We start from the raw sequence: 27,311 nt of genomic DNA, 5'->3' as shown, positions 1-27,311 counted from the left end.
ATTTAATAGAATCTTCTCTGGGCTTTACTCTTGTCTTTAAATCAGGTCCAGCAATATTCAGCCATAAATCAAGTTATTCTTTCGGCATGTAGAGATTTTGGCACTAAAGTATACTCTAGGATGACATAGTATAGTAAATCTTAGCCCACGCTTTTAAAACTCTTATTCCCTTTTCAGCAATTGGAAACTAAATAGGATTTTAACCACTTGTCTATGGAAACCATTTAACCGAGTGATAATCAATATCGCCTTTTGGATATAGAGAAAAAAAATTGGGAACCCCTTTGTTGACTCCAGGTCTGCGCAGCCAGGCAAAGCAGGCTCTAATTCACGGTTACCTTCTCCTTTCCGGCTAAAAATGCCGTCCCTGAGTTAGGCTAACACTGCTCCGTAAGGCTGGGTGCCGAAGTCACCCGTTGCGGTTGAGAAAAGCGCTTTGAAAATACGTTCAGGGGTATAAAATGATTATTGCTTAGTTTTTTCCTGGTTACGAAGAAAATCCCTGAAAGAAGATAACTGAACAAAACAAGACTCCCCCCTAATTCACACTGGAAACTCAAAGCCCGTTTCTGGTAGGGATCTCATGCCCTTCCTTAGAGCTGCTCCCTTCCTTTTAATCTTTCATCCATCTAGGTTTCTTGGTCTTTTTACAATATGGGAATCATATTATACATGTGGATTTGGATTCTACTAGTTTCCCAAGAGTTTATATTTTTCGTATTGTAACACGCTTTGTGGTGACATTGGGCAACTGGATGAACTGTCCCAAAGCACAGGCCCAAAGACTTCAGATGGACTTGGCTGGCACCCCAAGCAGAGTGGGAGGGTCAGTGGGGCTGCGGAAACATTTATAAATACTATTGCCCATTGCAAATATTGATTTTGATGCAATACTTAAGACATTTTCTAGTTTGAAAATATTTTCAACTGAAACAGTTGCCATTTGCAATTTGTCATGTTGTGAGGATTCTGTTAAATGTAATATTTTCGGATTGGATATTTTACTTGGAAAGTTGCATCAGCACAGAAATTCCTGTATCTCCAAAAAAGAGATTGAATTTTAGAACTGTGGCAACAAGCATATTCTAAGGAAGTCTCTCTCTCTCTCCCTCTCTCTCTCTCCTTCCCTCTCCCCCTCCTTCTTCCCTCTCTGCCCCCCCCCCCCCCATTTCAGCTTGTTCGTGTTCTAATGTTTTTAAAAATACGGATACTCCTCAGCATCTACAAATTAAAAGGGTTGTTTCTTTCCTGGAACTAAAACGACTGTTTAATTACAGTTCTCAAGATGTTTAATAAACCCTATTACTCTTTGTTTTGAGCAGACAAAAGTGCTAAAAGGATGATCTGGGGAAACCATTATTACTAAAGCTGGGGTCTGTAAGGAAAGGAAAACGTTTTCAAAATATTTTCTTTGCAAAAGTATATGTGTGCTTCAGTATGCCAGTTCAGGCTTGGCCTTTGTTTCACTCCTCATTTTTGCTTCATAACGCTGAGCTTCCCTGGAGGAATGTTGCCACTCCCCCCCCCCCTTTTATTTAAAGGGAGGATTTTAAGTTCGTTCTCATTTTAGAGTATTTGTTTAAGAAATAGACTTTGTCACTAAACATAGAGTTGATCTTTGGTATTAATATTTTGGGGAAAAAACCCAAGTTTTAATATATTTAAATTCTTTTTCAGTTTGTTTCAAGATCTTTGAAGACCCAAGAAAAGCAGTATTGACCCAAAGCAAGACAAATGACTCATAGAGAAAAAAGATGGTGGGGCCAAGGGCAATTAAAGGTAAAACAAAATCCCAGATAACCCTATCTCTCCTTTAACATCTTGAATATTTGATATTTGTGTTCCCAAACCTCCCAAGACCTTTTGTTGCGCTGGGAGGTGGGTAAGGGGTTTGTGAAATAGGTGATGAGGATTGAAGATTATACTTATGGTGAAAAAACAAAAACCAAAGATCTCTCCGTGGACCATTTGGTATATGTTGAGAGATTGTGTTGGTTCCACTGATTGTCTCTGCTAAGTAAGATGCCCTGAGCCCAGGAATGCCTGCCAGCCCCTGACACTGACACGGGAGTGTTGGTTATGTCACTGCCTTCCAAGTATAAACCTTGTTATCACTCCTTTTTTTATTGCCTTCGGCCATGGTCTGCTCCTTCCAGAAGGACCAGAGGCCAAGGGCAGTATCTATGGATATTTATACTTTATGTTGTTTACATTTTCCTATTATATTACAAAGTTTAGGTTATGGCTATTTTATAGTTATCTCACCGGAATTCAGTGGAAGCCTCATTTCAAGAGGCACACACAGGGAATTGGTTTCTGTCGTCATTAGTTAGGCAAAAAAAAAAAAAAAAAAAAGAAGAAGAAAAAAAAGGTGGAGGATTTCATCCCTTTATCTGCAAAATACACCCCTTAGCTGTTGGAAAACCATCAAGCTTCTCTCAGAAAAGCATTTCAGTGGTTAGAAGAGGTTATGATGGGGCTTATACAGATAGCACTCATTCAGGCCACAGAACTTATAAAAGTCTCTGTTTTGCCAAAATGAAACCAGGAGTGATTAGTGGGTGGGACAATAATACATGGGGCCTGGTACATTCCTTGAACAGAGTTGATGTCTAGTAAGAAAGGTTGCAAATAAATTGGATGTGATTCCTGAGGCACACCCTTCCCCCTACCCTCCCAAATCAGGCCACTAGTTTTTGTCAATTGAAATATTGAGCAAGTCCCTTAATAAAAGTATATTCATTTTCCAGAGCAGCTGTAACAAAGTACTGCAGACTGAGGGTTCAGACAACACAAATAGGTTCACAGTTCTGGAGGCTGGATGTCTGAGGTCAGGATGTGGGCAGAGTTGGTTTTTGTGAGGCCATGAGAGAGAGTCTGTCTCAGGCTTCTCTCCTTGGTTTGTGATGGTCATCTTCTTCCCATGTCTTCATATCAATCTGCCCTCTATGAGTAAGGACACCAGTCATACTGGATTAGGGTACACCCTGTGACCTCACTGTAATTTGATAATTTCTATAAGGACCGTATGCCCTGTAAGGACGCTTTCTGAGCTGCTGGGGGTGAGGATCCCCAACCCGTGAAGTGATGGAGATCTATAGTGTTCAACTCTTTGCAATAGGTATTTGTAGTTATTTGGAAAGAAGCCATATCCTATTGAAGAAACTCTCTATTTTGTCTTTGTAGATAATTGTTGAAGGTACATTTGGTTGACTCTTCCACTTCCCACTGGCCTCTCTTGCCTACTTCAGGTATGCAGGCACCAGGGCTAGGACTAGGGTAGGCCTGAGAGGGAGTGCTTCCCATTCCTTTAGGGGGAAGGGTGCTTATGCTCTTGGCAGGAATCAGACCTGTGCAGTTCTTATGATAGGCTTAGGCTTTGCTGGTAAAAGACTGGCATGCTTGATCCCTACTCATCAAGAGCAGTGTGCTTGATGACCAGCTCATTGGATTAATGGATTTGTTATCGTGGGTTTGCTTAGAGCCATTTTGCCTGAAATATTTTTACTTAATGAAAACTAGTTAGCTTAAAATTAAACATCTAGTATTTAAATTAGGGATATCTTTAGTTAATTGACAAAGGTCTCTTATGAATTTATTTATTGAGAATTATTTTTCTCAAAGGTTGCCAACACTTTATACAGTATTGAATTTTTGCTTTCTTAATCATAGTGACTAACACTTATTAAGTGCTTGCTGTATGCCTAGCACCACAAGAGGTTTCTTAGGCATAATTTAGCGTAATCTTCACAAAATCTAATGGAGTCAGCTGGGGAGAGAGCCAGATAGTGGTCCCATTCAGGTACTAACCAGTTGGAACAGACACTGGCCAAACCTTGTGTTCATACCTGTGTGAACCACTGACCATCAGTTTGGAGGTAGATAACTGAGGAATTTGTCTCCCTCCTGACATCAGGTATATAGTGTCTCATGAACCAGTTTTCTAGGTCTCCAACCCTGCTAGGTAGCCTACAATTTAATTCAGTTCTGACACTACCTGGAATTAGCATTCGGACCCCACAGGTTAAGGGCTCAGTCCCACAAGACTGACCTCCTTCATCCACTTCATACACCAATTCAAAGTATCCAGTCTCTCCCCAGATTACCTACACTTCTGTTCAACGTGGCTGCAGAGTTGGGGATTCCCACATCCCCCTCCATGACTCAGTAATTTGCTAGAAGGACACAGAAGTCAGGAAAATGCTGTACTCACTACTTCAGTTTATTTTAAAAGATGCAGGTAAACAGATGAATAGAGAGGTTCATAGGTGAGCTCTAGAAGGTTCCTGAGCCCAGGTGCTTCTGCCCCCATGGAGGTGGGGTGTGCCACTTTCTCGGCACATGTGTGTCTCCAACTTGGAAGCTTTGACTCCTGTCATTCAGGGATGATTCTGTTGCTCTTCTCACTCAGGAAATCCAGTGATTTTTAAGAGCTCTGTGCCAGGAACTGGGGAAGAGACCAAATATCTTTTTTATTATACCAGTTATATTATCCCCATTTTACAGATGTGTAATTATAGTTCCTAAAGGGTGAGGTGGCCTTTTCTAGGTCTCTGAGGAAGAAAATGAGACCCCGCACCTCCAACTCAGATGCAGCACTGCCTCACCAGAGAGCCTGCCCTGATACCATCCAGGACCACTCTTGCCCTCCTCAACTGCACCCATCCAGCATTCCATACCATACCTGGGGGTACCTGGGAGCCCATAGCTCCTGTCCAAACTGGCCTGAGCATCTTTGGGGTCTACACAGGCCTCTTTCCTGGGGTCCATCTTGTTTGGCAGAGTCTGTGTGTTCCCCCCAGCTGCAAGCATGGCCAGCAAGGCAGCTGTTTGGTGGGGCATGGCCATGTGGACTGGGGTGCCCACTTGACTCTGGGTGGGGGCACCTTGCATATGGACAGGCTTGGGTTGGGAAGAGAAGGAATGGTAGAACCGCTCTATTTCTAATTCTTGCCCCAACCCTACAAATATTCCTGTCTTTTCTTAGCCATTTTTTTTTCAGCATTTCCTCCCTAATTATGAAATCCTTATTTTCATTTTGGTACTGTGTCAGTCCACACTTGATGCAATTATGGCTAAAATAACTCAAAGTATTTGTTTTGTTTAATAAGACATTGGTATTTTTTAAAAAAAAAGGATGAAGAAGGGAGACAAGTAGAATTCTGTTGAATGTCAATGTATTTTATTTTTTAAGATGCCTGATGATGAAATAATGCTAGGTCATGAAACACAAAGTTGTAAACATACACATTACCAAATGAATTTATCACAAGAAATAAATATTAAAGGGCTTTTGGACAACACAGATTCGAGTTCTGTAAGGGTTTCAAGCCAGGTAAAATAGGAAATGGAAGAGTTCTCACAGTGATATAAAACCAAATGTCATTCATCAATTAAATATTTGAAAAATGATCGTTAGAAACACAAATGTAAATTAGAAGTGCTCTTAGGAAATCCATAAAATTCCTCCCAAGGGGCAGAAAGGAATAGGCACCTGAATGGCTATATAAACAGTCAAGGATATTTGTGGGCGAAGGGGGCATGCTAAGTGGTAGAACTTTCATCCTCTTGGTCTTGAGGTGCTTTGCTTTTTTGCTAATCTGGTTTGCAAGGTAGGGATACCATTCACAATGAATGATAAATTCCTCTGATGAAGGCGATGCTGCTGGTGGTTGTGGGTTAGGGTCATATACCTTGGTTCCTTAATGTGGGGAGCTAGGAGGAGGTTTGTTTCCTGCTGTCCTGCCAGCCCAGGTGCCTCTTGTTCTTCAAGGCTCCCTGGTGGCACCTCCTTGGCTCTCCTTATGTGTCTAATCTATCCCTCCTCTCTCTCTGACCTGCATTTGGCACCTCTTGATATCTGTGTGAATTATTTTCCCATCCCTTGAGGGGTGGGGTGGTGTTGCATCTGGAATCTATATATTCCCTTCCCTGCCATTTTATCTTTGATATATTGTAAGTACCCAAAGCTTCCCCATAAAAGGTGGGAGACACAAACAGTTGTTTCTTAAATTTATCTTTTGGTTCACAGCTGGAATGACTGCTGTAACTGCTGTGACATTTCTGTTGTCTTGGACGTCCAGAAAATTGATTCCATTTCATATTTGAAATCCCCAGAAAGCCGGCAGGGTTCCCCTCTGTGAAATGGGAATTCAGCTGTTGTAGGAAGGGCTCTGAGAATCTCAGACTCGGAATTCAGCTGTTGTAGGAAGGGCTCTGAGAATCTCAGACTCTTGTGGTAGCAGTGTCTTGGTTATTCTTTGGTGTCCAAACTTATTTTGAGGGGAAGACCAGGGTTTGAGGTCATGTCTCTTAGCTGGATGAAAATTATATGATTGTGTTGGGATGAAGTTTGCTTCCTTTGAAGCCACTGTTTGATTCTCCTTTTATCTTTCTGGGTGGAGAATTTTTAAGGGGGATCTTGATAACCTAGTTATTCGAGGCTAATTGTGTGTATTAGCAATTTACTGTTACAAAAAAGCTATGTAACAACCACCTCAAATCTCAGTGTTTTAAAACAAGAACCATTTATTAGCTTATGAGCCTGTGGGTTGACCATTCCAGTTGACTTGGCTGGTCAGTTTTGATCTTGAAGTTTCCCTCCCATACTTGGGGTTAGGTTTTCTGTCTAGAGTAGACTTGACTGGGAAGACTGGATGACTCCACTGTGTTCCACATGCCTCTCACCCTCCAGCATGGTATCCTGGCATGCTCCCATGGTGGTGGAAGGTTGCAAGTGGAAACAATTCATGCCTTTTGAGGCTTTAGCTAGCAACCAGCACACTGTCCTGCTGCTGCATTCTGTTGTCTGAAGGAAGTCACGTGGACAGCTCTAAAACAAGGATTGGGGAAGCAAATTTGACTTCTTTAGTGAGAGAACCACAAAGTCACATGGCAAAAGGCACAGACACAAGGAAGAGAGGGGAATTGGAAACATAACTGTAGTATACCATGGTGTGACAGAGAACCATAAGCTACTCTACCTTTTCTAGGTTCTAGAACATTTCCAGGGTTTACAAGTTATCTAGCTGTGTAATAAACCATCCCTGAACCTAGTAGTTTAAAACAATATTTATTATTTCTCATGATTCTGTGGGCTGCCTGGACTCAGCTGGTTAGTTCTGCTTTCCTCATGTCAGGAGGGGGTGCAGTCATCTGAGGATGACATTCTAGAACATCCAGGAAGGCTCCCTTATGGCTCTGGCATGAAGTGCTGTCACCTGCACACCCACGTTGGGCCTTGGCCACAGGACTGTGCTGCTTGAGGTATGGGAACTGGGTTCCCAGAGGCAAGAAGAGGAATCTTCTGAATCTGTTAATACCTGGGCTTAGGACCCTCAGAATATTCCTTCTGCTGATTCAATGGGAGGGGACAAGCTTCAGCTCTTGGCATGAGCAGCAGCATGTGTGTGCAGAGAAGGAGGAATTTTGTAGGGTGAGCTGCCCCAGGGGGGTACCAAAACATGTTGAAAGAATGGTCTGCTCCTGAGCATGTGGTCATGCAATGGGAAGCCTTCCTTTCATTGAGAGGACTCGAGGAGGGGCCTCTGTCAGGCTGAAGGGCCTTGGGAACAGAGTGTTGTTTTCCTGGGGGTAACTACTGCTCCCCTGAGGAGATGGTCTTGAGGGAGTTGAAGGTTCCTGGGTCAGAGGAGCAAGCTTCAAGAGAGCTTTAACCAGGCTTCCATCGTCTCCCAGCCTCTGTTGTCACCAGCACACCAGGACTGTGGGTCCCCTTAAATAGCTGCCCATTTCAGTTTCAAGATTGTGCTTTGTTCCTTTGGCTTTCTTAGCAACTATTATCCCAAAAAGGACTTGCTTTAGGTTTAGGAACACTGCCTACTTTCTAAGATCAACAAAATTGGCTGTATTAAAAAGTATTGCCTAAATTTCCATGTTTGTTGTCTCCTTGTCCAGCCAGACTTCCCCAGATCTGGGATGGCTTCATGGAGCCCTTTTGGGAGATAGGCCAGAAGAGAAGCATGTAGACCTGGAGGTGGAGGCCTCCCACGAGAAGCCCATCTTTGTTGGAAGTGGATGTGATTGCACCTTGAAAGGGTCAGAAAGGCAGAACACAGATGTGGTTGGGGCTCTAGTGAATGCTTTTGCATATCCTTGGAATAATGATGTCAATGGTAGACTTGAGAGGCAGCTTTGGTGGGTATTGTCCTATAAGCTGTTGGTTTTTTTTAAACTGTTGATTTTTATTTATTTATTTTTAAAGATCTTATTTATTTATTCATAGAGATGCAGAGACACAGGCAGAGGGAGAAGCAGGCTCCATGCAGAGAGTCTGACGTGGGACTCATCCAGGGTCTCCAGGATCACGCCCTGGGCTGCAGGCGGTGCTAAACCGCTGTGCCACCGGGGCTGCCCTAAACTGTTGATTTTTATTTGGCATTTTACTACTGCGAAGAGTCATAGGCCTGATTTACAAAGATGAAGACGACAACAACAAAATGACAATTGAGAGCAAATAGCGATGACACCTAAAAATATAAATTGAAAGACGGGTTTTCAGTGCCAGGAAACAATGTATGGCTAAGATGTTCAGAGAACCAAAGCCTGGGTGGGGCATGGTTCCTGGAGCTACGAGCCCTGAGGGAGGATCCCCAGGACAGGAGAGATCATGGCAGGGTCCAGCTATGGCCGGAATGGTTGCCAAATAGGGAGGGAGTGTGGAGTGGGTGGTGGGAAGGTGTGGGGAAGAGACACTCCAGCCCTCTTTCCTCCTGCTCCCTCATCTCCAGATGGTGTCACATTGACCAAAACATGATGGGGGCCAGAAGCTAGGGATCCCTGCCAAGGCAGCCTATGGGGGTCAGCCTGGGGGGCATGGGACAGAGAAGGAGGCTGTGGAGAGTGGCTCTGGGGATAGGGAGGGGCAGACGGACAGTAGCCAGAACTCATTGGTTTATAATATGAGTAAAGCAATACATTGGATGAAGTATTGATCCCTAGAGTATGGACACCTCAAAATTTAATTTGTTTAAATTAATTTTTAAAATGAATTCACATATCATCCAAATAGGGTGAAACCTGTTCATCATGTCAAACTGAAATTTCTTATTGGCCTTGGAGTCAGGCCAATCTGACTTGAATCCTGTCTCTGTTGCTTATTAATCCCAAAAAATCAGTGGCCCTCCTGGGTCTCCGACTGGGTGATGGGGATGCTAACTTTGAGTGGTGGTCAGGATTAAGTGAGAACATGCTGTGGAGCCCTTGGTCCAGGGACTGCACACTAGGCACGTGATTACTGGCGGCTGTGCTCTATATTAAGAGCTTAATTGTGAAACTTAAGAAGATGTGTAGATGGCAGTAGTTTTGGTGGGAACTGAGAGAAGCCAGTTCTCTCAATATACTAGGAAATGTCTCATTTTTTGTTTATTTCTTCCTTTAAATGATCACTCACAGATGCTGCCCACGTAAAATGATGTGTGTGAGCTGCCTGTGATGTGGGTTTGCTTAGGCTTGTCAGACCGGTGTCTGATGGGGACTTAAAGTAAGTGACATTCCCAACAGAACCCAAGTGGATCTTCTTTCTAGTTCTTTCATTTGCATGCCCAAAAGATGCTTGCGGGCAAAGACATTCAGTGTAAAGCTATGATTCTTTTCCTCTTGGTGTGTTGCCTTGGGGTCCTAATGGAAAACAAAACCTAGAAATGTGATTGTTGATTGCCCCTTTTTGTCTCCCAGCTGTCTCTGGTTCTGAGTGGATGGTGAGTGAGCTGACCTGCTGAAGGACATGGTTCAGACTGTCCCAGACCCAGCAGCTCATATCAAGGTAGGTCTCACCTTGGCTGGGAAGCTGCATGGGCTTCCTTCTTGGCTGGATGTTTGTGGATGCCTACCCACGTCTCAGTGAATGCAGGGGGCAGCCAGCCTCAGCCATGAGCTAAGAAAATGCTTTTCACAATATTCAGTGGTTGAAAAAAATCAAAGAATAATATTTCATAACATGTGTAAATTACATGAGATTTATATTTCATTGTCCATAAAGAAGGTTTTACTGGGACACAGCCACACTCCCTTCATTTCCATACCGTCTGTGGCTGTTTTTGTGCTCTGATGGCAGAGTTGAGTGGTGGTGACAAACACCGTGTCGTCCACAAAGCTGAAAATCTCTATGGTCTGGCCTTTTGTAGAGGATCGCTGACCTCTGAATTAATGGATAAGCCACATCCAGATTCTTCGGACTTCTGTTTTAATTTCACCCTGTTTACACTTGCTTGGAGTTCCCTGGGAAGGCCCTGGAGGCTGAGCACTCACACTTCCCATGCTCAGAGGTGGTTTTACCTGGGCATGCCTGCACGTCAGCAGCTGTCAGGTCACACCTGTTCCAGCTGCTCTCCTGTGGCACTTCCTCTGGAGGTGGGCAACGAGGAAGTGAGACTTGAGCCACTCAAAGTCCCTGAGAGGAAGCCAGCTGTTTGTGCCAACACTGTAGTACACGTGGGTATAGCCGCAGGAGGAAGTGAAGTGATGGTTTTAGTAACTTAACCCAAATAAAAGTTTCAGGAAATACTGGGACTTGAGCTACATTACCCAGATAGGCTGTCTACACCTGTCGTAGTTAGTTCAGCTGTCTACACTGGCCCAAATCATTCACCACCTTGCCAGTTCTTCATGTTCCCCATATAAGTTCATTTTCCCTAAGTGGCCCAGTAGGTTTTACTAATCTATATACTTTGCCTAAAACATTTATTGAACATGCAAAGTGGCTTGTAATTGAACGGCTAAATAAATATAATTTTTCAAAAATTATATTTTTTGGCTAAAATATAAAATGCCCTCCCACATCACACACACACACACACACACACACACACACGCACACATGCACATTGTAAAAGCAGTACATTTGGGAGCATTATGTACCATGTCTCATTCACATTTGTACACATTCCAAAATGAATTTAGAGGTAACGCGTTCAGTGCATTAAACTTTGTGGGTGCTCCCAAAGTGCCAAAAGGAGGGGCTGCCCAAGGAGTGTTAAGGGTTCTGGATTTCATTCAGAGATGGGGAGAAGCAGATCTTTGTGGGGGACACTGTAATGTGATTTCTCTGTGGTGTTTCATTGGGGTATAACAGTTATGTCTACAAAATTCAAATGGGAATTTGTGGCCGTGATAAGGTTTCTCTCCCTGGAGCATAGCTGGCAAGTGTATCCATGCTACTCAGGGAGGAGGGTGGGGATGACTTTTTTCTTTTTAGTCTTTGTTGACAATCAAAGCTGCAGGATGCAAATAAAAGCTCACAGAGAAGGGGATACAAGAAGTATTTTCTATACTTCAGGGTATGGAAGTCAACAACTGAAATTCTTTTTTAACTGCCATTTTATTCCTAGCCAATCAGAAGGAAAAGATGAAGTCAGCAAGAAATTATGACAGATTCTTAAAAGTTAATTCATCAAGGGCCAACAGTCTTCAATAAACTTGAGAAACATGATCTCTGAAAATGTGGTTAGTGGAAATGTTCATATTTGACCTCAGGAGTGAGCCGTATTTTCAGCTCTGATTTATCTTATTATCATTGTATTGGTTACCATAACTTTTAGTGAAGGACAAAGAGAAATGGTAGCCTAGAAAGTTTTTTAAAAATAAATTTCAACTCACCTTGCCTCTGTGTATTTTGAAGATGAACTGGCAATTTGGAGGTGCAACAGCTGATGTTGGCTCTGAGTTGGAGAGAAAGATATTAAAGATGTTTGTTTCCTTTGTAAATCTATCAAATTCCACCTCTTGGAATTTGGATAATTAGTCTTTGACTTCCTTTTTGTTTTTTGTTTGTTTTTGTAAATCAAATTGGTGTCCTTGACAACAAAGTCAGAAAAAATAGATGGTCATCCACTGTTTCCTTAAGATACCTGATTTGGGAAATTTATTCAGTAAAATTTTATGTGCTGAGAAGTTTCTGGTTCAGGACTAGTGCAGCTTTTATTTCTGGGAGGGAGAGTTCTTATAAATGGCATATGGATGGTTCTACTTGATGTGTTAATGTAAATAGTGGAAGACTTTGTCGTTGGCACTTTGCTATTGAACATTTTTTTTTTTTTCATCTGAAAAAGACCTGAATTCTCCACAGAAGTGACTTCACGTGGCAGGTGTGTGTAGGGAGACAGGCTTTTTTATGTGTCCTTCACACGAGTGTCCATAGGCTGATCTGGAGGGAAGCAGTGTTCCTTTCGTATTTAAGAAATTTATTCTGCATGATTTACTATAGTTCTTGTCTGCCAGAACAAATTACTTTTACCCTTTTATATGTTTAAGGAGCTAGAAATAATAATAGTAAAAGGGAGGGATGGTAAGTAACTGTGAAATATAAAACATTCTTGATTTAAATAGTGTAACAGTTGTGGCAATTCATTTACAAAGAAAATGAGCAGGACTTTAAAAAAATTTTAGCTCCTTCTCTTGGTGATAATACCAAGCCACTCAGCACATTTTAACTTGTCTTTCTTTGTTGGCCTTTCTGCGTCCTTTCTTAGAATAGAAACTATGCTTCACATGTCACATAAGCGTGATCTTAGCATGCTCGGTGTGTGGGGGGTATGCTTCTGCTCTGCAGAGGGTTAGAATCCACCGTTGCCAAAGATGGACTCCTGCTATCATCCCAAGCAGGGGAAAGGAGTTGCGGATTTATCTCATAAGGATTCAAGATTTTGGTCATTAATTCTCATTCTGGTAAAGGAATTTCCAATTTACATTATTGCATTTCCTCTCAAGAGTTCCATCTTCTTAATATTTTCATGTACTAACGTTTGATGAAGAGGATTAACGCATTAGTTAAGTTTACAGCTTTAAAGAGGCACCTGATTGGCACGTTTTTCAGTTGCAGCCCTCTACCATTCACCAGCTAGTCTCATAGAAGGCTGTCCCTCTTGGAACTGACCAGGTGAGGACAGGATGAAGGCGAGGCAGCGTGAATATCAGTTTCACTCACTGGTTCACCAGCTGTGTAATCTGGAGATGCTAGATACAAAACTGTTGGGAATCCTCCCTCCTAGCTAGGTTCATGCTGTGGATCAGAGTGAGGGTTCTGGCATCTTTGACTTGTTTCAAATCCTGCTTCATCGTTTACGAACATTGAACAGGTTCCTTAATTTCAGTGCCTGGTTTTCCTCTTGTCTGAGATGCAGGCATCTACTTTTTGGGGTCAGTGTGAGGATTCAGTGAGTTATTACGTGCAACACACCAAAACCTCATTGAGTGCTGAACTATCACCAGCTATTCCTGTGGTGTTTATAAAATGAGGGCAACATCTATCTTAAAGATACGGTATTAGAGTGTCTCTAATACACATGGAGCAACAATGGGTATATCTTACAAAATATTGAGTCAAATGTAAAAAAATCTAAAACAGTGCCCTCTGTGGCACAGTGCTTTTCACATACATGAAAACACGTACACACTTGTCAAAGAGCATCATATATTTTTCGTGTATATGCACGTACTTAAATAAAACGTCGTGACTACATCAGAGTAGATTTGTGCATATGTGGGACATGTTGGCTAGTTGCTTTGAGAAGTGGCTAAGGGATAAGGAAAAATATAGTAATACACAGATAAAACAGGTTTATAGCATAAAGGTTTGGCTATGGCACACGGGGTCGTCCCCTTCACATTGGTGGGAGTGTAAACCAACACAGCCACTTTGGTATCAGTTGGGTGTCACCTTGTGAAGCTAACAATGCACCCACCCTGTGCACCAGCAGTTTCACCCTAGGCATATATCCTGATGCATTTGGACACCCGGAGATGTATGTGAGCAAAACTGAACAGCCCAGATGCCCACCAGGAGAATGGATAAATAAATGGCATTCTAGTCCTGTAACGGGATATTGTACAGCAGTGAAAATCAACAAGTGTCTGCCTGTGTCTGTGTATTAATCTGGATAATTCTCAAGGTTGGGTGAAACCCCAGGTCACAGGAGAATACATACCACATGATTCTACATATAAAGATCAAAAGTGGCAGAACTAAAAGACATTGTGTTTTCAGAGAAACATATACGTGTCAAAAAGGAAAAAAGCCATGTTGAGTACACACTTGAGAGGAGTTACCTTGTCAAGGAGGGGAGAGCTTCAGGAAGGGGCTTCTGAAGTCCTGGTGTTGCCTGTTGTGAGCGTGTACAAGGGTATTTGCTTCCTGTTCTTTTTTTTTTTTTTAATTTTACTTATTTATGATAGTCACAGAGAGAGAGAGAGAGAGAGAGAGAGAGACGCAGAGACACAGGCAGAGGGAGAAGCAGGCTCCATGCACCAGGAGCCCGATGTGGGATTCGATCCCGGGTCTCCAGGATCGCGCCCTGGGCCAAAGGCAGGCGCTAAACCGCTGCGCCACCCAGGGATCCCCTTTCCTGTTCTTTAAAAAGCACAAATTATTACCTATCCTGTTTGTGTGAGAGTGACATTCATTGAAAAAAGTTAGGATGCTAACAGAAGGGGAAAGGAAGATGGAGGTGGGAAGCTCAAGATGAAATCATGCCTGGGGAGGAGATACTTTCTAATTGTGAATCACTGTGCACTCTCACAAATTGTTACCATTAGAGATCACTTGGCCCAGTGCTGGTCTAGAATGGAAGGCGGGGGCCTGTGCTGATCAAGGGACATCCCGGCCGCGGACCTGGGTGAGAGCCAAGTCTGCACTGAGCCTGAGCATGAGCTTCTGGAAGCTCTAGGCATTTCTGAGTTGAGTGTGGAGTGAGTCCTCTGTCTTTAGCTCTGAGAGTGGCTCACCACATTTATCAGAGCCTTCTGTGTGCCCACAATGGGCTTGGGAGTGGAGGGGGATAGGAGACCACAAAGACACAGTACCTGCCACCCCGGGTGCAGGTCACATGTTCCCAAACACCTGGGACGTGGCACTGCATGCAGCTGAGAAAGGAACTGGGGCAGGGGTAGGGGGCTGGGCAGGTGTCTAAGGGAAGCTGCCTCACCTGCTACCCCCAGCTCAGCCGTCACCCTCACCTGTCCTGCCTTGTCCCGCTCACACCACCTGTGCTCACCCATCCCAGTGTTTCTGCCCGCGGACCACCTGGTGGCCTCGGGGCCCCCTGGGCATTCCACTTTACTATTTATTGTAGCAGAAGCACGCAGGTGTTTTGAGCATGCTCTGTGTGGCTAATGGATCAGAGGGGCAGCTCGGGTGCCACCACGCTTAAAAATGCCTGGAGTCTATCACTGCACTAACACACTGACCCTCTGTCCTCTGGGGGGTGGGGGGCAGGTTCGCTTCTGTGTCCCCTTCTAGCTAGTGTAGATCCTACCCCCCGAGATTTCATGTAAAGATCAGTCCCAGAGGGTGGACAATGGAGTAAACACGGTCTCTGTCCAGGTTTCCTGTTGCTTCTATGTGAGAAGGACTGAAAAATCGGCTTATGCAGGATTTATTTTTAATTGTGATTTTTCCTCTTCTCCTTTTCCTTTCAGCCTCTATATTTTTTGCTAATTAAGTGTTTTTGGGTCAGATAGTCTGGGTTGGACTCTTGGCTTCACTTAGCGATTGCTTCAGTTCCCTCGGCTGTAAAATGGAGCTAAATAGTGTACATGCCTCATAGAATCATGAGGATTAAATTAGTAACTGTTAATGTATCTAAGGCATTCAGAGCAGTGGCTGGAGCATGTTCAGCACTATTACTTTACATATCTTCATTAATGTATTATGTTATTAAACCACATTAGTTATAAAATATTAATATATAATGTTATATATTATATTTTGTTACATTTGTATATCATAGTAATTATGGAACGTATTGTTAAATTAATAAAACATTGTTAGTTATATATGACAGTAATATATTAGTATGCTAATATATTAATATTATTCATAAAACAATATGTTATTAGAAGTGGCAGTTATATAACTTATTGTTATGCTATTAATATATAATGTTCTATGTTAGCATATTCTTTCATAATAGCAGTAGAAGGGACGAAGGAAAAAGAGAGAATATTTAGGAGAGAATTGGACAGACATAAGGTCAGTACTTGCCAAAAAGTAAACTGCTGAACTGAGTTCTTTCCCACTGATTCTGTGGCTGCCTCTCTGGAAGTGGCCCTAAATGTTTCTGACTATAAAAGATGCTACACAGAAGCTCTGTTTGTGTGTCACAGAAGGTTCTAGAAGAGTTTCAGGAGGTAGCCAGCGTTAAGTGTGTGGTCACTGGGAAGCCAGAGAATCCAGCATGTGAGTAGGATGGAGCAGGTGCAAGAGATGCCTGCCCTAGCCTGTATCCCCAGTGAGGGATGGGGGGACTTCTCCAGCTTGTGGTGATGTAGCCCCTCCCTGGGGAGAAGTGTGGAGCTCACTACCTACCCCCCAGCTGGGTGTCAAAAGCCCCATTGAGTTGTAAACATTTCCCACATATTTGCAAACCTGATTTTACAGCAACTACTTCACAGGAAGATAGAAGGTGTATCTTTTTGAAGACCTACTCGGCAGAAACCCAGTTCTCCCCCAGAGTCTGTACTGTGGAAATGAGGGAAGCCTTTGATAAGCTGCCTGTTTTTTTCTCACTAAATCAGCTTTGATCAGATTCCAGCGGGGTTCACACATCCCGACAAGCCTGACGACTTAGTGGCCGTTTATCACCACACTTCTCTTTCTGCAGAATGGTGGCACTTAATTAAACATAGAAGAGCAGATCTGCCTGAATTTCTGCAATGAATGTGTCATATTTTTAAAATCAGAAAATAATGTTTAAAGATACTCAGGCATTTGATATGGCAAAACATGGAGACTTCTAATATCCGCTGGGCCCGCCTACTGATACCTTATGTGGGGTTTGCTGGGGCTGGGCTGTACTCTCTGTCTCCTCACTGGCTTCCTGTGCCCCTAGGTGCTGAGCTCAGGATGCTCACAGGGGGTTCAAATGGCATGCTTCCCCTGGGCATGTGGAACAGTATCCCCCAAACTGGTGACTCCTCGCTGAGATTCAGAGATGCTAACGTGCAGGGAGGGCACCAGCTTTATCAGGAGGTACAGCAGGGTTGGAGGAGATTCAGATCACATCCCAGGAGAATGAGTAGAAGTTGTACACAGTTGTTCTAGAGCACTTCTGGGGCAGTTATAGAGGAGTGAGCAGGCGGGCTCTGAAGCCAGACTTTATGATCTCAGGCAGAACCTTTGCTCATTGACCTTGGGCAAGCTGCTGAGCCTCTGTGAGCACCGGGTCTCCATCCATGAAGTGAGGACAGTGGCATCACTTCCTAGGCTTTTAGGAGGATGAGGTGAGGTGATTCGTGGGAAGGCCTTAGAACGGTGTCTAGTAAATAGCAGTTGTTACTCTTGTCATCATCATGTAAGCACTTTTGTTAATTTAATTCTCTTCCCCTTTTTTTCATGGTGGCCACTTCTCCCAGGGTTTGAGGCTTAAAATTTAAGATATATTTTTAACTTTTCTCTTTCATGTCTCACTTTGTGTCTACCTTATAGCCCCTACTCTGTGTGGCACTAGGACAAGTCTGCACTGTCTCCCTCCTGTTCTGTCGCTGGAATCCCTAACTGCTCTGCCTGCTGTTCTCTTCCCACCTGGCTTTACCTTCTTCCCCCGTGCTGCCAGATTAATCCTCCTGGAAGCCTACCTCCTTCACACTTTTCTCATCAGAAACCATGATAAATTCAAGGGGCATGATTACTTTTAAGGCTTTTATACCAATCTCCCCACCTGATTGTGCCTTTCTCTATACTTCTCCAACAAGTATTTGATCACACTGTGCTGTGTTTTTTAACCTTGCTGATTTGACTGGTGGAAAGTGGAGTTTTACAAATGTTATTTCATTTGGAAATTTGTGCATGTGATCATCTCATACATTTATCAGCAAGTTATAAATGGTCATTTTTTTTTTACCATTTCAGTGAAATCATTCAACATTGCTGAGAGCAGGGCATGAACCAAACAGATAAGATGCTGCTTCCATGAAGCTTACGTTCTAGGGGTTGAGATAGGATATGTTTGTATACACGTAACATTACAATATTACAACTTACACACATCAATGCTGGTTGATATTCTCCAGAACAAAATGTAAGGTAAGCAAGAGGTAATCAAGAGAGTAATGGAGGGAGAGATGCCATTTTATACAGGAGGTGAGGGAAGATCATTGGAGGAGCTGAAATTCAAACAGCTGAAGAGGTGAGAGCATGAGCCACATCATCATCTGGGGGAAGTGCATCCTGGAGAATGAGAACAATGTGTGCAAAGGCCATTAGGAAGGAGCTTGCTTGGCGTATTGAAGGAATACCAAGGAGACTGGGGGCTGACCAAGGAGTGAGAGTAGAGCTGTGGGCTATGAGCTTGGGGAGGCAGTGGTGAGGCCATATAGATGAGTTCTGATATGCAAGGGGAAAGATTCTTTTTTTATTATTAAGATTTTATTTATTCATGAGCAATACACAGAGAGAGGCAGAAGCATAGGCAGAGGGAGAAGCAGGCTCCTCACATGGAGCCCAATGTGACATTCCATCCTAGGACCCCAGGATCATGCCCTGAGCCAAAGACAGCTGCTCAACTGTTGAGCCACCCAGGCACACTGCAAGGGGAAAGATTCTTAAATCTTGTCTTGCATGTGGGGGCTGGGATCAGTGGGAAGGTTTTAAGCAAAATGGGTGACCCAATTTGATTGAGTCAGAAGCTTGTATATGAGTTTGGGCCACCAGACAAGGTCACCTAGGGACCCAGATACAGAAGAGTCTTAGGGATTGGCTTTGAGTCCCTCCGACATGCAGAGGTTGGGAAGAGGAGGAGGAACCCATTGCAGGGCTGAGAGGAGCAGCCAGTGGGTAGAAGGTAAAGGTGAGGACCATCAGCTTTGACAGCTCGGAAGTCATGGTAGCTATGGTAGCAGTGACTTGCCTGGAGGGGACAAAAGTCCCCTTGGAGTGGTGCAAACATAAAAAGGAAGAAACCTGCAGAAGATTCTTGCCAGCTGCTCTTCTCACAGGGTTTAGAAGGTTTAGTACCTTTCTCAACAACTTGTATAGATTACATTTTCATGAGATTAACCCTGAGCTATGTCATATTTGTCATACAGATTGTTTTATGTCTATTAGGATTTTTAGTTTTTATGATTATACCTACAAGATAAATATTTTTATTTGTTCACATTACTTATATTTTTCTTTACTATCTTTCCCTTAACTTAAAAACATAGGAAGTTCTTATCTGGTTTTCTTTTCTTTTTTTTTTTTTAAATTTTTATTTATTTATGATAGTCACACACAGAGAGAGAGAGAGAGAGAGGCAGAGACACAGGCAGAGGGAGAAGCAGGCTCCATGCACCAGGAGCCTGACGTGGGATTCGATCCCGGGTCTCCAGGATCGCGCCCTGGGCCAAAGGCAGGCGCCAAACCGCTGCGCCACCCAGGGTTCCCGGTTTTCTTTTCTTTTTGAGAGAGAGTGCAGGTTGTGGGGAGGCAAGGAGCTGAGGGGGAGAGAGAGAGAGAATTTTAAGCAGACTCCACATCCAGCATGGAGCTAAATGCAAGGACCCTGAGCCAAAATCAAGAGTCAGACGCTCAACTGACTGAACCACCCAGGCACCCCATGAGTTTTTTTCTTATTTTCACTTTTGTGTATTTCCCAGTTTTCCATAGGACTTGTTTAATAAAAAGAAGAGAAAATCGATTTTCTTTTAAGAACCACCAGCAAAGGCATTCAGTGTTCACAGAAGACATGCAGCATTGGCTCTCAGCATCAAAGCCAGGTTCTTCCATCTGGGGTTCTTCATTCTGGTCAGAATGAACCCAGAATAACTTTGCAGCAGGTTTTTCCTGGTAATACCCCCTGAAGGGACCCTGAAGGGTAAATAAAATATTTGACAAGGAGCATGAGCACACCAATCAGGATGCAGCACAGAACAATTGGGAGAGGTCATGGTTGGAAACTGCTGATGTCCCTGCTTATACATGTCTGTCCAGCACCCACCCAACAGTGAACTGAATTTTTTGCCCTATGCTCTTCTGACCTCTTGCTTTTATCTCTCTACCCTCCAAATCTGCACATCTGGCTCCTTGCCATTTGTAGAGAGGAGAGGGTGTTTACCATATAATGATATCTGAATGCTTGTTTTCTCTGCTTGCTAGATTATACGTGACTTAAAGTGATCAGATGGTCATTATTGTCTCTCATTGTACCTTGTGCTTATTAGCTTCTTAATATGTCTGTTGATCAGATTAAGTAGCAGTGGTTCTAATGAAATGAGAATGATCCAGGGACCCTGTTCTATTCTGGGACAAATGGCCCTATTTGGTATTCACTTACTCTTTATACGTCCCTATCCTCCTTTGTAGGTATGATTGTAACCACACTGCCTATGTGCAGTAGAGACAATGTGTTCTCAAGGGCAGTGTGTCCTAACTTTTATATATATTTATTCTTAGAAGAGTTTTAGGTTCCCAGCAAAGCTGAGCGGAAAGTTCAGATCTCCCCTCTGCCCCCTGCCCACTCCTTACCCTCAGCCTTTTCATTATCAACTCCTGCACCAGAGTAGTGCACTTGTTAACAATTGACACCTACATTGACACATCATTACCACCCAAAGCCCATAGTTTATAGTAGGGCTCATGCTTTGTGTTGTATATTCTATGGGTTTAGATTAATGTATAATGGTAGGTGTCATGTCATATGATACTGTAGTATCATACAAATAGTTTCACTGTCCTAAAAATCCTCCGTGCTCTGTTCATCGTTCCCTGCCGTGGCCTATCCCTGCCCCAGCCCCTGGAAACCACTGATCTTTCAACTGTTTCCATCGTTTTATGGTTTTCAGAATGTCATAGAGTTGGAATTATACAGTATGTAGTGTTTTCAAATTGGCTTCTTTCGCTTAGTGATACGCATTTAAGATTTCTCCAGGTCTTTTCATAGCTTAATAATTCATCTTAATTTTTTAGAGTCACGGAACTCTTTAAAAATTTGCTAAATGTCGTCATACATTTTCTCCCCAGAAAAAGCATGTTCTCTCTTTCCCTCTCTCTTTCCCTCATATGCTCCAGATCTGTTGCAGCTGACTCAGCAGCCCTGCACACCTGTCCCCAGAGTCCCTGGGATCCCAGATTAGGAACCCTGTGCTAGTGATGGAAACCCACTGGATGCAGTTAATGAAGTTGAAAATAAATTCTCATTTGCACTGATTTATTCTGTCATAAAATGTATTGCCTCTGGAATTCAGTGGGCTGACAGAGCTGCTTTGACCAAAGGTTGTTCTGAAGCACATTCTTGATCTAAATTCAGTTCGGGTGATGGATGTTCATTCCACAGTTTTGTATTCTAGAGCGGGGCTTCTCAGGCTTCCCTGTGCCTACAAGTCACCCAGGGACCAGGGTGGGCTTTGACATTCTGCACTGAATTCAGGCCGAGTGCTGCCAGTGTGGCTGGCCTCAGGACCAGCCTTCTTATGGGCAAGACTCTGAAACTCTGGTTTTCAGATTACAGGTCACGACCCATTTGTGGAAGTGAGTCAAGGCTGGGATTAACGAAAGGAAATGGGATGGAATGGAATAACGTGGAAACCATCAGTGCACACTGCATACAGAAAGCAAAAGTGCTCTTTGAGAAAACTTTCATTTTGGTTATATATGTGAATGTGTATATAGTGGGGTTGTGATATATAATATATGACTTCTTGCTCTAGATACATTTGGAAAACACTCCTCAGGATTTCTGTGAAGTAAGAAATGAGGGGGGAAGCACCATAGCTGTTTCACCCTAAAAAGTAGTGTGTTTGCAGGCATAAAATTGCACATGTGTCTCCATGGATTTTTGCTGCTCTGATTCTGGTATCCAGATGTTGGGATTTATCCCAAAGCAGGAACTGTAAATAGCAGAGAAAGGGATGGTTTTTTTTTGTGTGTGTGTGTTTTGTTTATTTTTTTAATTTTAAAGATCAAATTCCAGGATTAAATTAAAATCCTGGCTGTGTATTGCTTAATTGAGAATACACGTTAATTTTGAGAATGTACTTTAAAAAAAGTGAAAAAAATTAACTAAAGCATGGCTCTTAATTTTTTAGTGATTTTTTTGGTGGGTTTTCTGGGAAGTACTGTTCATTTGCATTACACATTAACTGCTAATAGACTGCTAGTATCAATATCCAAAAATAAACAATAACGCCGATTTATATGGACCTCCAAATTAGTCTCATAAAATTTTATGGTAGTGTTATTATTGAACCACGTTTGAGGCTGACAAAAATGTAAAACTCTAACCATGTGATTCTTATGTCCTTTGTTTTAAACCCCAAATTTAAAATGTCTTTATACTTAAGTTTAATCGTCCATAATCCCCAAAGTGTATGCCTAAAGTAACAGTCACAAACAAGTCACATTTTTCATGACTTAATGTTGTTTGAAAAAACTCTCAATTCAAATACTTGCTATTATTGTTTGGGAAAAAAAAAGATTTATGTAAATTTACCTATTTCATTGCACATTACAAAGGAGATCTGGAGCCTGCAGGTTAGGCCAGCTGGGTGGGTTTCCTATTAGGCTGTCAGGAGAGGTTGTCCTGGAAGAATTACCCATAAAATAGACAATATTAGCAATGAACAAAGATGTCAGGAAAGAAAACAGACCCAAAGAGAAAAGATATTTTTATCTTATGAATAATTTAAACAGTATGCTGCTGCTCTTACTTCTTAGTCTTCTGGAATGGAAATTTCACATATATCCATTGAATGTAAGACCCATTGATTCTTCAAAACTGAAATTTAAAACAATAGCAACAACCTCCAAAGCATGTGCTGTAACACATACCGGTAAGGAAATGTGGCTATGAATAAGAAAAAATAATAGGAGGTTTTTTGTTTTTGCCTTGTCCAGCCTTATTGATATAGAACTGACACTTAACATTGTGTAATTTTAAGGTATATAACATGATGACTTGACACATGTACAGATGTGTTCCAAAATGATTACCAGAGTAGGGCTAGTTAACATGGCCCTCACCACACATAATTATCTTTTTTTTTTTTTTTTGAGAGATAGGGAGGGAGAGTAGAGAGTGCAAGCAGGGAGCCAGGCAGAGGAAGAAGAGAGAATCTTAAGCAGGCTCCACACCTAACATGGAGCTGGCTCAGGGTCTCATGACCCTGAGATCATGATCTGAGTCAAAATCAAGATGCTGACTGAGCCACTTAGGTGCCCCTAATTATCTTTTTTTTTTTTTTTTTTTTAATGGTGAGAACACTTAAGGTCTACTCTCTCAACAACTTTCAACCATTTAAAGATATTTCAAGATACAGTATTATTGACTATAGTCACCATGCTGTGCATTACATCCCAGAATTCTTCATTTTATAACTGGAAGTTTGTACCCTTTGATCAGGATATCCCCAGTCCCCTCCTCCAGCCTCTGGTGAAAGCCATGCTGCTCTGTGTCTGAGTTTGATTTTTTTAAGATTCACATGTAGTGTGATCACACAATATTTATCTTTCTCTGACTGATTTATTTCAATTAGCATAATGCCTTCACATTTTTTAACACATTTTACATTATTAAGACTGCATATGTCTTAGAAAACCTTTTGATTGAAATTAATACAGGATATCAATCAATTGAAGAATTTATTAAGTACTATTATTTTTGCATCAAGTGAAACTACTTGGATTTACCTGAAAATATAAAAGCTAACATGTTACATACAACCATGATTATTTTGTGTCATAATGACAGTAATGTTTCAATCATCAATTCACTCACTGCGGATTAAAATGTGGGATGCTTACTCATTGCCTTTAAAAATAGTCAAATAACATCATGGATAACTGTAATTATAGGAAGTTTTATTTTCCAGAAAGTTGGTCTTCATTTTGGGGCATAGAAAGTCACTTCCCCCATTATCAGTTTTAGGAGCATTGTGTTAGTTGGATTTACTGGGAAGCAGATGTTGAGACAGAATTAGGAATGCAAGAAGTTTATTAGAGGGGACGAGGCAGGGGTGTGCCTGTGAATGATAAAATGATGATGAAGCAGGTCTGGGCAAGGAGAGCCTCAGACCAGATACAGATTGGACAGTTTGACCAACCCAGCAGGGAGCCCTGGAGCAGAGATTGCCCTTGGAGGGGTCCTGCATTGGGCAGAAATGGCCAGGCTCTCGCCTCCCATTGTGTTCACTTACTGGCTTGGGGCTGTCTGTGATGGGGCGAGTCTGAGCTGACAACAGCTGAGGGCTGTTCAATTGGATGCTGGATTCTTCTTTGAAGGGAGAGCTGAGTGGTATACCTCATGGGCACTTGCAGAAAATGGGACCCGACATGCTCCTGCTGCAGCCCTCCTGCTTTGATACCAGATTTGGGAATTTCTGACCAGAAAAAGCAATTGGAAGAGGATGCTCATATGGATTTCCTTGTTCTACTCCTGATGTTTCTTCACCAGGCCACCTTCCCATCTCCCTCAATCAGCCGGGTCTGTGGCTTCAATGCTGTGTAAAGTTTTAAGTCTGCTGTGGGCCCTTCATAGTGTTGGGCTTCTTCTGTTTGCCTTGTGGACTGAATCTCAATCTCTCTTCTCTTTCCTGGGTCTCTGATATTTTCCTTGTGTTCTGATTATACAGTCAGTAACTAACATTACCTTATGTATTTCCCTCCGTCCTGAGGAAAGATTGTACGTTTCTCACTTTTCTCTGTGTTGATGGTTAAACTCTTTACAAATACTGCCCTCATGACTTCATTTCTTCTTAAGGTACCTCAGTGCGTTTGTCTTATTCATTGGGATCATTAGCTTTACCCCTTATCTTGGATTGTAATCTTTGTTACCTCTGTGTGTGGTAAGTATATCTGTGAGGCTTCCTCTCTTATTATGTTTGGCTCACCTAAAGCCATTTTTTTTTTTTTTTTACTGACATATCATTGAAAATAAATTAATTCTTAAGGAAGATCTATTCCAGACTTATAGGAATGTTGTGGTGACATTACACATTGTTCTATCTTGTATTTCCACACTTTTGCTGTGTCATATTTGAGGACTTGGAAAGAGGTGGAAAACAATTTCTTTTTTTTTTTTAATAAATTTATTTTTTATTGGTGTTCAATTTACCAACATACAGAATAACACCCAGTGCTCATCCCGTCAAGTGCCCCCCTCAGTGCCCGTCACCCATTCACCCTCACCCCCCGCCCTCCTCCCTTTCCACCACCCCTAGTTTGTTTCCCAGAGTTAGGAGTCTTTATGTTCTGTCTCCCTTTCTGATATTTCCCACACATTTCTTCTCCCTTCCCTTATATTCCCTTTCACTATTATTTATATTCCCCAAATGAATGAGAACATACACTGTTTATCCTTCTCGATTGACTTACTTCACTCCGCATAATACCCTCCAGTTCCATCCACATTGAAGCAAATGGTGGGTATTTGTCGTTTCTAATGGCTGAGTAATATTCCATTGTATACATAAACCACATCTTCTTTATCCATTCATCTTTTGATGGACACCGAGGCTGAGGCTGGAAAACAATTTCTTGTTTGAGGCACACTTACAGTAATCTTTGCCTTAGGATGAGAAGTTTTTGAATGCCTTTTAAAAAATAGAATGCCTAATAGATAAGACCAAGATAGAGGGGATTAGGATTTATTCTCTCTCAGAGGATGAAATTTAAAACTGTTACCAATATGATTTTTACAAATGGTCATGCTCATTTATTAGAGTGCCAACATACATATGTGTAACCATTTTTTGAATGAGCTGATCAGCCAGGTGCACACCTGTTTAGAGGAAATATTCTCTTCCACTCTCAGATGCTATCTCAGGCCATCCATAGTCTTATGTTCCTTATAATGGTTAATGCACAATTTTGTTTCCAGGCATTGAGGAGTTCATTTAATTCTTAAGCTTCAATCTTCCATTCAATTTAAGGTTTCTTGTTTCCTTTGATTCTGACCTGTTTCATCTTGAGAAACCCCATATGGAAGAAGGATGTGGAGTGTGCCCCCTTTCTCACCTTACTCATCTACCTCTGGATGAGTCAAGCCATGGTCTTGACTCCTCCTGGGTTCTTGAGATCCGTGGCGGGCTGAGTTCAGCAGACCAACTTTGGGGCAACTCTCTAGGCATGTTCTATTTCAGTAGTCTGGTACCTCTCTTTAGAATGATGGTCTCTGCTGAATGTCTTGACACCAGAACTCTAAATCCTATGAGGAACTTAGTACCCTGCTACCATTAAAAGAAAAATGTATAGTAAAATGAAATATAAAATACCAGTTGTCAACAGCATATGTTAAATAAAATAGTTGCAAATCATACGAAGTTTTTAGAAATTTTGTTTGCTTGCTGACACATGAGGGAAAACTCTGTATATCTCCCACTCTCAGTTAATTCTGTATCTTTAGGGGCAAAGAAGAAAGGTTAAATATGGAGGTGGTGCTGGGGTATGCATCTTTATGGGACAGTCACCTCAAAAGACATACTTAGAACGTTCTGAGAGTCTTCTGAAGAATCTGGGGGAACTGTCCACAACACATGTTGTTTTCCTCATGTGGTTATGGTTTACTCTGCACTTTTAAGAGCTTTACATCTAAATGATCACTGTGTTGTTTTCTTTGGTTAAAGTCCCAAGACTTCTAAGTTGTTCAACATCTAATCATTTAAAAAAATACTAGCTTTATCTCAAGCTACTGTCTCTTTGGCCATTGATCCTCACAGATCTTTAAAACCTCCAGTGAGACCCTAAGAGGACTGGGAGATGTTTCCTAATGGCACGTGACACAAAGTCTTGGCAATCCACTTATAACTTGTAGTGTGGAGCAGCACTGTCTGTGATACCCACCAGAGATTATATAATTTTACAGATCTTTATGTACCAGATTTTAAAATTTTATTCTAAAACAGCATATTGCACTATTGAAATTCAATATGGAAATATTTCTTTTGGCTTTAAAGAAAGTTTTCAGAAATGCATATGTTAACAACTAAAAATAGAGAAAGTTCCAAATTTCTCATTTTTTCGTAGTTATTGGGGGGTGATTTAACACTTTTCTTGGTACTTCAAGGAATGTAATACATGATATCACTGGTGCCAGAAAACAGAGATTTTAGAACTTTGTCTTCATGAGCACCTGTAGCTTTGGGTAGTTGAATCCATGTGCTTTGTGAGTATTCAAGTGAAGAGTCTCCCAAAGCATGGGCAGATGCAGGAAGATCCAGTGCCCCATTGTGATGATCACTCCACTGGAAGATGCTAGTTCTCTGCTGCATAACTTCAGATTCCTGGGTTAGGTTTGGCTGGGGGTGCAGGCAAGAGTGAGGAACTAACTACCTCAGGGTTAATCTGGAAATGCTAACAACTCTCATAAACACTGCAATTTCTGTAG

General features: G+C 42.1%; 1 protein-coding gene across 2 annotated transcripts in view; it reads left to right on the top strand.

Annotated features, from left to right (window-relative positions):
• ERG (ETS transcription factor ERG) overlaps window positions 1-27,311 on the top strand; it is a 186,024-nt gene that overhangs the window by 821 nt on the left and 157,892 nt on the right. For both annotated transcript variants that reach the window (XM_072806985.1, XM_072806979.1), the window contains exons 2-3: window positions 1,678-1,779; window positions 9,697-9,784. Coding sequence is in view for 1 of the 2 variants with exons in the window: in XM_072806979.1 (XP_072663080.1) it covers window positions 9,746-9,784 (39 nt within the window). In the remaining variant the exon portion in view is untranslated. The remainder of the gene's footprint in view (window positions 1-1,677; window positions 1,780-9,696; window positions 9,785-27,311) is intronic.

Source organism: Canis lupus, chromosome 30 (genome assembly GCF_048164855.1).
Source record: "Canis lupus baileyi chromosome 30, mCanLup2.hap1, whole genome shotgun sequence".
Lineage (NCBI taxonomy): Eukaryota > Metazoa > Chordata > Mammalia > Carnivora > Canidae > Canis > Canis lupus.
Note: the sequence above shows the minus strand (reverse complement) of the source record. Positions and strands in the feature narration are given on the sequence as shown.